The following is a 12,018-nucleotide window of genomic DNA, read 5'->3' on the forward strand; positions in this document are numbered from 1 at the left end:
TTAATTTTTTTTTGCATATATTGTGTCTTAACTGTAGGATTGTGGGGTGGGTTTGGGGTCAGAGCTGGGGTTGGGATTGGAAAAGGGAGGGTCTTTTTATTTTTAATTTAATATATATATGTCTTTTTTAATTTTAATTTTTATAATTTCTTCCTTTTTTAGTTGTTTTTAAGTACCGCACTTTGTGTGACAATGTCATTGTATAAAAGCCCTTTATAAATAAAGTCTGATTGATAAAAAAGATTGCTCTGCCTTAACATTAATCATAATTATCAAATATTATTGTAAATCAAAAGGTACTTTTGCTGAATAAGTGCTTGTTCCTTTGATTTTTTAGGTGAATTTGGTCAATTTAGTTGTACATTTAAGTAAACGTAGCTGATGAGAATGACATTCCTTCAAATCAGATTTTGGATGGAGTAAGAGTGGAGTCTTATCACAGTGGGGCACTGTTACTAAAACATCTGAATACTTAATCTAATGTTGATTATTTCAACTGATTATTTCACATGCATTTCACATATACCGCACACGGTCTCCTTTCACAATGCAAACCATTAATGTGATGAAGTATCTACCCAAAAAACACCATTAGTGGTGAGTGTCAAACACACTGCCATGTTATTTTTCAATTCTGACATGCAGCCGAGTAACAAGCTGCTTAAGTCAACGGGAAGTGTTTCCTACTGATATGAGACCAGACGGTGTTTTTCTGCCTCTTTGTTTTGGGTTTTTCTGGCAACCTGTGATAGTGTGTTGTTATGGAACAGCTTTTGTCCAGGCTAATTGTACCTGTGCAAACAAAAAGTGTTATGCGCTAAAAAATGTTCACCAAGAAAATACACGTTGCATTCAAAGATTTAAAAACCGAATATCTGAATGCTAGAGACGGCGTCAGTGACAGTGTGACACAGGGCAGATAGAGAGAGAGGGGAAAGAGGACAGAAAGTGCTGAGCGGAGATAAAGTAAACTTGACATGGAAACAAACATCAAGCCAGAAGGGCGAGATAAGAAATGAAGGGATGATAATAAATCACAGCTCTGTGGAGCAAACACTTTTCGTCTCGGGGTCTTACCTTGCCTGCCAGCGCTGGTATGTTCATGGAGTTGGTTGCAAAGCCCATCCCAAACGCCATGGCTGACTCCACACCGAGGAACTCTGCCACCAGTTTCTCCATCTCCTCGTGTCTGTCGAGGTTACCTGAGGAGCACAAATTCAGGAAATCAGTATAAAGACTTTGCAAGTCCAACCTCCAATGTCTGGTTTTTACTGGCCAGATTGCCAGTAAAAACTAAGGATACTTTCGGGAACAATACCTATAACAATTTTTTTCCTGAGAAAACACAAGAGGATAGATTCTGCTCTCATAACCGGTCTACTCAGTACTAAGCTGAATATAGTCAGCTTCCTTTTTTTAAGCTTAGCACAATAAATAGAAAAAGGAAACCTATAGCCTTGATCTGTTTTTCAAGGCTACCACAAACACAGCATGTCATGTATTCAGAATCAGAATCAAAATAAGAAATACTTTATTTATCCCGGGGAGGAAAATTCGGTCATTATAGAGCTTCTTCATAAACAGTATATAAGAAAGTCAAAATATTCATAGAAGGAGTAAAATAAAATAGAAATACAAATAAAGTAAAGATCAAATAAATAAAGATCAAATAAAGATTAAATAAATAGAATAAAATAAAACAAAATAAATAGAGTGAAATAAAATAAAATGAAGATCAAATAAAATAAAATAAAATAAAATAAAATAAAATAAAATAAAATAAAATAAAATAAAATAAAATAAAATAAAATAAAATAAAAAATACTAAATGTAAGAGTTAGAATGACATGTCATGTTTGATTGTCGGCACTTGTTTGGCTACATGTAGGAGGGTGCAGTGACTTACTTTACTCTTTTCATCCCTCAACAAATATTTGGTTTGATGGAGTCAGTCTAAGTCAACTAAGTCAGCTGGCTGTGTCTCCATATTTTGCTCGGAGACATGACAGTGTTTCAAACTTTGTGTCTAACTCTGAGTGAGAAATGAAGCGTGTGTATTTCCCTGAATATATTCAATAGCTTACACCTTTAAAAGCTTAATTATGACAATTTACATGTGTAATCTTTGAGGGCACCAAAATCCAAAGAGCAAGACACTTGTGGAGTCAATTTGTCGTTCAGTGTCAAACTGTACAGTTCATGTAGGCAGAAGTGTATTAGATTTAAATCTGACAGCTTTTAGAGCACACACATTTATCAAATGTGGGCTAGCTTTCTCCTCGTGTATGAAGAGAGGCAGCATTAGGTTAATTTTATCAGAAAAACATCTGCTAACCATATGATGCACTTTACTTCCCCCCCAGAGAAATCTGGTTCATATCAGACGTGCCTGGAAGACTGACATATGAAGCAGACCCTTGGATGCACTTCTTCCATATCTTCTCTATAGTGCTGAAATCAATTACAGCTGAAATGAAAGTTGGATTTTGAGCTTCTCTTGTTTCAGAGCAGTATGATCTTTAGATTGAGTATTTCATCTTTAAATCTAACATGGGCTGAAATAAAGAGTGAGTTTGAGATTTTGAGACATTTTCTCACCTGCTGTCATGTTTGCCAAAAGTTAGATAAAAAGATTAATAACACTCTCATGTAAGAATTCTACGCAGCTACAGCTAGGAGGTGTTTAGCTTCGCATAAAACTGGTAACAGGGAGAAAAAGAAAAAGGAAGTCTGTGACAGAATCTGCCCACAAGCCACCCAAAAAACTCTCACATTACTGTAACAGGGTATTTTGCAGAATCCACTCCTAAAAGTTACCTTGTGACAAGAGTTAAACAAGCTGCTGGCTAACTTGGTTAAGTGCTAATTCCCAAGGTAAACTGTCTCTGAGCTCTGTTGAAGTCACCATATTTGTTTCTAAATTGACCCAACACCTTTTCAAGCCCCTACTACAACACACGGTTGATGTGCTGTAGGAGTAAAACCAAGATATCCGTCATAGTACAAACACATGAGTCAGAAATTATTGTTTGTTTAAACTGTGCTATCAAACGAAGTAGTCCACTGTGCATTGAATAAATAATACCTTCAATTGCTACAATCTAATCCTGCTGTAAGGCTACAGAAAAATAAGGACTATAGGTTATCGGGTTTGTGTCTGTGCTTCGTCGTGTGTTTGTACCAATTTCCTGCCTGGTGCTTGCAACCCCGACGCCATACTTCACAGTGACCTCAGCTGCAGAGTCAGCACATGGGCCCATGTTCTCAGCGAAGCCGAGGTAATTATACGAGCCCAAGTTAATCACATCATGCACCACCCGCCCTGTGTACCTGTGAGTGAGAGAGAAAAGGAGATGATCAGCAAAAGGTAACAATGAACGACAGGAAGGTTTTACCAGCTTATTGTCACAACCAATTATGGTTGGTGTACTCAAAAACTTGATTCAAGATAAGCAAAAAGACAGACAGCATGGCACTAAATGTCCTCTGGTTTTGCTCTCAGCTGTCTTTTAAGCTCACACAACCCTACAGCAATGTTTTTGGATGTAATTTTGAGCCCATGCAGTGATTTCCACTACAGAGTCATATCTATCATGCCACCAAAAGGCCTGGAGATCAAGGCAACCCAGTATTGATTTTCAGCCTTGTTGAATCTTGTACTGATATTATTTACTGTAGATGATGAAACTATTTTGAAATGGTTGAATTACTTTCTCTCACAGGGCAGTGAAACTCTTCCCAATGTTACTTCTGAGAGGCTCAGCCTTTCTAGAACGCCCTTTTCATACCCCGTCATGTTACTAACCTGTTGCAAACTAATGTGATGAGTTGGGAAATGTTTGTCCAGGTGGGTATTTTTTCAGCATTTCACAATTTTTTCTGTGTTTTGTCGTTCCTGTCCCAACTTGTTTGAACCGTCTTGATGGCATCAAATTTAAAAAGGAGCATATATTATTCATTAAGAAATAAAACTCTCCAGTTTCAGAAAGGACATGTTGTCTTTGCACTATTTTCAATTAAAAACCATCTACATCTTTTTTTTTTTTATCTTTGCTTTTGTTCCATTGGGGCCTTCTGCTCTTAACCATTTATCTGATAACTAGTAAGTGAACCAAAAGATATCTGTGTTTACTGTCTTGATTAAATGGTATAGCTGTCTTACTCAAACGTCCGATTGTAGTCAAGGGAGCATCGTTCCATCAAGTCCATTTTGGCCCCCGGGACGCTGCATATTGGCCTGTTCCAGTTGTCTCTTATACGCATGTAGAGGTTTCTGGTGTAAAAGTTCTCAAAGTCCTGGTAGAGAGGAACAAAGTCCTGCACATGGATAAAGAGAAGCACAATTATGAGGAGCTGTAAAGAGAGATATAAGACTTGAGGAGCAGAAAATGGAGAAATTTCACTCTGGTACAGTTTAAATACTACTCCAAAGAACCAAATACCATTCATACTTTAGGAAACGATTAGCTGGAATTAAGTCAGTCTTTCAGAGAATAATGTCTTTAACATTCAAGGCATGACTGAGAGAGTTCAATAGTCTCGACTCTTGAAGGATACATCCTGAAATACCCTTGGGGCAAATTAATGACTTCCCCATAACTATCCCTCTAACTTCCTATTTGTAACAAAACCAAATCCTTGAAACAATGGGCCTCGCCATCAAATATTACATAACAAGTTAAAAACAATGTCAGTAGAACAGGAGATATTCCAACGAGGAAGATTACTCCTCTATTAGCTGCGATTTCAGACAAAAATGCAGGGGAGGGTCTCAACTAACTTTAAGACTCAGACTCGTAGCTTTTACAGAGGCGGGTAAACCTTTAACATAATGTTAGGAGTAAATGGTTTATTTCCTGTAACAGAAGAAACTACAAGGATCACAGCCAAAACTAGTGCTTGACTTTCTTCCTTCTTTGAAAGACAAGAAGGTGTTGTTAAACTGCACCAGGCCTCTCTCACCTTTTGCTCCTCCTTTTCCCGGGCGATGTGGCACCGCTCGATCTTCCACTGACGGAGAAAGTCGCGGAGGTAGCCGAAGATGGTCAGGATGCCATAGCCCATGTAGGTGAGTACAGCCACCAACATAGGAGTCTCCTCGTAAGACTCAATGAAAGGCTGCTTGTACAGGCCGCCATGATGTGGTGCTGCATGGGCCTGAAAAACAGAAATAAACACAATGACATCACTTATCACCAGAATACAAATATCATTTACTTCAGGCTTTATGGAGAGAAAATGAAGCCTATGTTTCAGACTTTTTTATTCAAAAATATTCAATTAATTTCAATCAAGTTTTATTAACAAACAATATTTTCTTACAGTCCACTACTACTTTTTATAATTGAGCTGTATGGTATCGTCTCGCTGTGTATATTATTACTTACTATATATTTGGGCTGTGACAATATAGTGTTTACATAGTGACACCAGAGACTGTATAATAAATGGACGTAGTATCCATGACGTCACCCATCTGTTCCTGAGTGCAGTTTTGAAGCCAATCTTCGGCGGCAGCCATATTGGTAATACTGAACTCAACCAAACATAGGCTGTTTCCGAAATCGCCTACTATACTAGCAGTACGTACTGATATGTCCAAAATTCAGTATGTAGTAAGTAGTATGTGAACAAGAACAAAATCTGCAGTAAGCCAAAACTCCCCGGATGTCTACTGATACGGGAAAATATCTCAGTATGCATCGGACCAGTCTGCCTCTCGTACTGTTTCCCATAATGCACAGCGCTCATTCTGCTTTTTCTTTTTCCTCATTTTTTGACGGGATGAAATCTGTTTTTGGGTGCTGTGAAAGTTATCAAATTACATATAAACCACTTCCTAACTTTTTAAATCATAAATGGATGCTAAATAAGCATTTTATTTATCGGCTTCGCCGTTGTTTACTTCCGCTTTCCGAAACCGGAAATCCAGCGAAGTCTGGCTCAGCATGCTGCATGACAGATCGGACAGAACAGTCATACTACATACTAAGTTCAAACGCAGTATGTAGTAGGCAATACCTACTGCCTACTACATTAGTAAGTAGTATGTAGCAGGCCATTTCGGAAACAGCCCAAGTGATGAAAAAGGCGGGGTTTGGGCCTCCTAGTCAACTGTCAGTCAAGTCAGTCATGTCCTTATTTGGGCAAAAATTCGTAATCTTAATAACCCCCCCACCGCTAAATGAACTGCAGGATTTAGCACTTACCTATGGGCTTCATAATTTAAGACCTAACATATCAATTTTGTATATATATGACAAATAATAATTGATGGGCAGCTAGACCCTACCAACTACAAGTGTCAGATTTTCCCCTCTATGGTAAGTTGTGGAGCATAAGTACACATAACTACAAGTACTGCTATACTGTGCTAAAGTGCAGTAAGTTAGTTAAAGTACTTTACACCACTGCAATCATCTAAATAGACAACATCTAATCTAAATATCTTCTTTGGTTCAAGGTAGCTTTTTTATTTTTCTTCACTCACACTTTCACACCTTGGCCGAAAGCCTCCCATCTGAAAATCTCCTCATATAAATGCACAGCCAGACTCTCTGTGACCTCTCCGAACGAAAACACAGTGTGTCATTTCGTATTGTTAGCTTCCTTTAAATCCATAACTCTCTCTTAAAAAGTTGATTTACCTGCAACTAAATTGCAATAGGGAGAAGTATAAGAAAACTGACACAGCTTGCCGAGTTGTACGCTAACTAAACAGGAAAGAAAACACTGTGTGACACACACCAGGGAGGGGAGATTTGACTGCCAAATAAGGGAAGGACTGGATGTGTTTATGTAAATCTGCACACTTGGAGCTTAGCTCAGAGATCTACATTGCATTCATACAATTTTCAACAACAATTGTACAGTTTTCTCTCAGTTTAGACAGTTAAGAAAAACCTGTTTCACATGTCTTTTTTTTCTCCATCCTGGGAAGTGGATGAACAGAAACTCACTACTGACTCACAGAAGTTGTGCAATTCTCCGTCCCATTATGCTCATCTCCGTGCTCATGGCTATTAGGCGCTACATGTGACCAGTCATGCCTCTCTCTCAAATACCTTACAGAGCAGCAATGCTGACATCCACATGAACCGTAATCAGCTGAAGTTCAGTCACCAGGCACTCCGGGTTTTTTTTTTTTCAACCAACCACACGCAGCTTAGTGAAACATCAGTATGAACTGTTTCTACTGCCCCACAATGTCTGGTGATGAGAGCAGGCTGTTAGAGGTGTGTCTCTACTCTAAGTGTCCTTTGGAACCAAACTAGACCAAATTTAGAATATATTTTTCCACAGGTTATTTAACAGTCAGTTATAAACATCTAACAGTAAAAAACATTGACAGAGGATGCTTGGATTTACAGTTAAATTGCCCTACAAACTTTCCCACACGATGCTGCACACACCTAGCAGTAAGAAGAACATAAAAATAGATATCTAAAGTCTGCTTTCATTTTTAGTTAGGCTCCAGTTAATTAAAAATGTACACAACATATCCATGAGCCTAAACCCCTCGTGTGTAACAGCATCTCATCATCACATGGTCCAGAGAGAGCAGTTAATTGGGAAAGTAACAGAGGGCTCATCCAAGGGTGGAACTTAATTAGTCTCTTAGGAGGAAGCATTTCAAAGCAAGCGTGTAGTCTCAATGGACAGCTTTACCTGAAAGAGAGCACTGGTTCAATTCTCCCTCATCACAGTTTCAGTCTTCAATTTTGGGAAGCAGGAGGCTACCCTTTTAACAAAAGAGTCACCACTCTGAGATGTGGGACTACATAATTGAATGAAGAGATCTTGTACAGGTTTTCAAAAACAGTTGGAATGCTGTGTTTAATATGTAAATAGGAACAGGATGTGAGGATTTGCGAAACACTGAAAACTCATACTTAATTGGAGTAATTACCCAGCTTTGTTAAATACTTGATTCTGATTGGTCAAAACCCTTTGACAACAGCAATTAACTCTGAATATCAAAAGGCAGATGCTACTGACAACCACATCACCCACCTCCAACATATCAATCTGCAAACAGAAGTCATGGCACATCCTGTTTACTGGGATGTTAGAACACATAAGGAAGCGGAGCTGAGTCAAAGACACACCTATCTCATTAAGAAATAGACACAAAGCAATGAAAACTATGACGCGGTTTGGGTTCTGGCAGTGTTGAAGGACTGGCTGTGTGAGAAGAAATGCAGATAGAAAAGTTGTGGGTAAGAAGATCTTATAAAGGTGATGCTGTCATGAACGTGAACCATCCATCCATCCATTATCTTGACCGCTTATCCCGTTAGGGGTCACGGGGGGCTGGAGCCTATCCCAGCTGGCTTCGGGCGGAAGGCAGGGTACACCCTGGACAGGTCGCCAACCTATCACAGGGCTAACGCAGAGAGACAGACAACCATTCATGCACACACTCACACCTACGGGGCAATTTAGAGTGATCAATCAACCTAACCAAACGTGAACCAAAAGATGCTAATTTTTTTTACTTTACTGTGAATAAAAATGTTAAGTTTAACTTTAATTTCACCTGTAAGTTGGCTGGGAGGAATACCGATGCCATGAAAGCACTACCAACCATCGAAACTGAGGGATCATCTTAAAGTCAATACAATCATCTTTATATCAATACTTTGTGTCAACTTGTTTATGTATTTAGTTGATAGCCTGGTTACAAGCAGGGGAATGTATACAAATAGAAAAAAAGACTGTGACATTTTGCAGAGTTGTCTCAACCTGTCGGGATTCTACTTTGCATTTATAACCACTTGCAACAGGTTTCCAAGAAGTTTAGACGGGGTCATGTTTACCACTTTGTGGTATCCTCTCTTCCTTTAACACCAATCTGGTTTCAATGCTTTGCAATTCATTACATTCTGTTTCTATTTGCATTCTAACACTGTTCCAACATTTTGAGAAACAGAGTTCAATTACTTAATAATGGCCTAGGATTAAAACACACTTCACACTTCCTATGTTTAAAATACGCTGACAGCTCCTGTAAGGAATTTTCTGGTTTGAGTTCATTTAAGGACCCGCTGTGGTCAAAGCTGTTTAATGTGTTGTTTATGTTAAAGTAGAGTTGTCTGATGAAAAATCTCATCTGCTACTTGATGTCAATCTCTTCTTCTGACATCTAAATATTGAATTAGTAAAAATGGTAGAGAAATAATTTATAAAAAGTCCCATTTCTGAAAGTCTGGTTTGCATCTGTGGATCATTATGATGCCTCAGTGTGAATCAAAGGCTTTTTCATAAACTGAAGGAATCTCATCACGAGGTGTTTTAACTGATAAGAGAAGCAACCAGGAAACCTGTTGCTGTCATCAAGGTAAAGGTTAGCCTCAAGCGGTTTGACAGGATCAGTTGTCTGTGTCTATTAGAGATAGCATCTAACAATTTCTAAATCTTATAAGATTTAAGTAAGTAAGTACATTTTATTTAGTATGGCACCTTTCATAGAATAAAATCAGAAGGTGTTTCACAGAAAAATATTCAAATTAAAATGAAATCATAAAAAATGAAATCTTAAAACAATAAAAATAAACAGACAGTAGCATAATTAAAACATTAGTCTGTACAAGGTGAATCGAAGACCTGTTTAAATAAATGTGTCTTTGAGAGTTTTTTAAAAGTGACAGCAGAGACTGCTGAACAAATATTTACAGGAAGAGCGTTCCACAATGTTGGTGCCACCATTTCGAAAGCACAGTCACCTTTTGTCCTTAGACGAGCTCGAAGGACAACCAGCAAGCCCTGGTCAGAAGACCTGAGTGACCTCTTGGTGAGGTAGGGGTGGAGCAGGTTGCATGGTCAGTAGCTCTATACGCAAAAACCAGAACCTTAGAATGAATCCTAAATTAAACATGGAGCCAATGTAGAGAAGATAGAATCGGAGTGAAGTGGGTTGTCCGGCTGGACTTTGTCAACAGCCTTGCAGCAGCGTTCTGGACTAATTGAAGAGGATGGAGGGACGACTTACTGAGGCAGGTGAAAAGTGAATTACAATAGTCAGGATGAAACAAAAGCATGAATGATCAGATGTGACACAACAGACCTAAGTTTAGCAATGTTTTGTAAAAGGAAGAAACATGACCGGGACAACTGTTTTATGTGGGGATTGAAGTACATGGACTAATCGAATATAATAATATAATATATTTAGGAAATGTTAGGTGCTATTTTATCCCAAGTGCCTTTGCATACATGACCTAACCACTTTTAATGAAACAGTATTGGAACAGAGAGCAGTGCCAACTTTAGGAGTTGTCATACCTGCTTTCAACCTCTCTCCTATTAAAGATGGGGATGGTGAAGTGCATGAATCCATTCAGACCAAACTGAGTGTGCCGAATAGAAAAGCATAAAGGTTCAGACAGGACTTAGATTCATGGATGAAGGGGGGGAATAACTTGAGGAAAGAAAACAACTTTTGACACTCTTATATTTTCTATGTATTTGCCTATTTGGGCGTTTACGCTGAGTCCACCAGAGCACGAACCAATTATTACGCAGGGCACCGTCGACACATTGTACCCAAAGTGTTATTGCAAATGAACGCATGAGTGTATGAAAAATGATAGAAAATAATAACAAGCATCGTCCGGGTGTTTCCGGGTCCGTGCTTCCCAGTTTCCCCCAGCCTCTCCTCCCCGTCCCATCCCGGGCCTTACCTCCTCCTCTCCGGGGTGGTACTGGTGCTTCGGTTGCCGCTCATGGCAGTGGTGGAGGGTCTTCAACAAACCGTTTCGTTCCGGCTTCAGTCCGTTCTTGACGCGCTGACACACATCCCCGTTGACTGACTTGGTTGCGGGGCTTTCGGTCATTGCTGGCCAGAGATTGTGGAGCCGCGTCGGTATGTTGCATGTATGAACACGGTGCCTGCCTGCGGTGCAAGGCGGTGACAGTATCCACGCTGAGGACGGTTACAACCACGCTGCAAACTCTCTCTCACTCACACACACACATGCACTCAAAAACAACACACACGTACACATTACACACACTCTGTGGAACCTGAAAATCCAGGCTCTGGATACCGGAAATCAACGCCCATCAATATTATCGGTGCCTGCAGGAGGGGGCGGGGCCAATTGTTTCACATGAACATAAAGGCGCGGCTTACAGTACAGAAATAAAAATTATAAAATTATATTAAAATATTTATGTTGATTTGGTGTCTTTATTTCGAACATGTTAAAGTAAAAATAAATAAATAAATAAAACAACCTACCAGTAAAAAAGAAGAAATAGTTATACAAACATACAAGTACAAAAAGAAGAAATAGTTATACAAACATACAAGTAAAAAAAGAAGATAGTTATACAAACATACAAGTAAAAAAAGAAGAAATAGTTATACAAACATACAAGTAAAAAAAAGAAGATAGTTATACAAACATACAAGTAAAAAAAAGAAGAAATAGTTATACAAACATACAAGTAAGAAAAGAAGAAATAGTTATACAAACATACAAGTAAAAAAAGAAGAAATAGTTCTACAAACATACAAGTAAGAAAAGAAGAAATAGTTATACAAACATACAAGTAAAAAAAAGAAGATAGTTATACAAACATACAAGTAAAAAAAAGAAGATAGTTATACAAACATACAAGTAAAAAAAAGAAGATAGTTATACAAACATACAAGTAAGAAAAGAAGATAGTTATACAAACATACAAGTAAAAAAAGAAGAAATAGTTATACAAAAAACCCCAAATCAATCAGTTCCATTAGCAAGCACAGAACCATTTTACTTTACACGTGCAAAAAGGAGTAGGAAGAAGTTAAAATTTATCTAATCCTTCCCCTTTATTCACTATTATCTGGCATTATACGAGTACATTCCCACAAAATAAATCTGCATCTCCTATCTTCATACTTACACCTACAATCAAAAGCAAAAGCAAACCCCTCATGATTCTCAACGCTTGTCTTCCTCCTTGTACCTCATTAAAATTACTTCTTTATACCTCTTCCTGAACTGGATTATGTTCTGACATTGCTGT

The 12,018-nt window shown here is 38.4% G+C and overlaps 1 protein-coding gene across 1 annotated transcript in view; it reads right to left on the reverse strand.

Annotated features, from left to right (window-relative positions):
- Nucleotides 1-11,075, reverse strand: part of LOC117806554 (serine palmitoyltransferase 2-like) — a 28,971-nt gene extending 17,896 nt beyond the window's left edge. Inside the window, exons 1-5 of the mRNA XM_034675501.1 lie at nt 10,683-11,075; nt 4,963-5,157; nt 4,163-4,317; nt 3,182-3,330; nt 1,078-1,202 (exon numbers count right to left, since the gene is read on the reverse strand). Of these exons, the coding sequence (XP_034531392.1) occupies nt 1,078-1,202; nt 3,182-3,330; nt 4,163-4,317; nt 4,963-5,157; nt 10,683-10,835 (777 nt within the window). The 5' untranslated portion in view covers nt 10,836-11,075. The remainder of the gene's footprint in view (nt 1-1,077; nt 1,203-3,181; nt 3,331-4,162; nt 4,318-4,962; nt 5,158-10,682) is intronic.
- Between the last annotated feature and the right edge of the window lie 943 nt (nt 11,076-12,018).

This window comes from Notolabrus celidotus, chromosome 22 (genome assembly GCF_009762535.1).
Source record: "Notolabrus celidotus isolate fNotCel1 chromosome 22, fNotCel1.pri, whole genome shotgun sequence".
Taxonomy (NCBI): domain Eukaryota; kingdom Metazoa; phylum Chordata; class Actinopteri; order Labriformes; family Labridae; genus Notolabrus; species Notolabrus celidotus.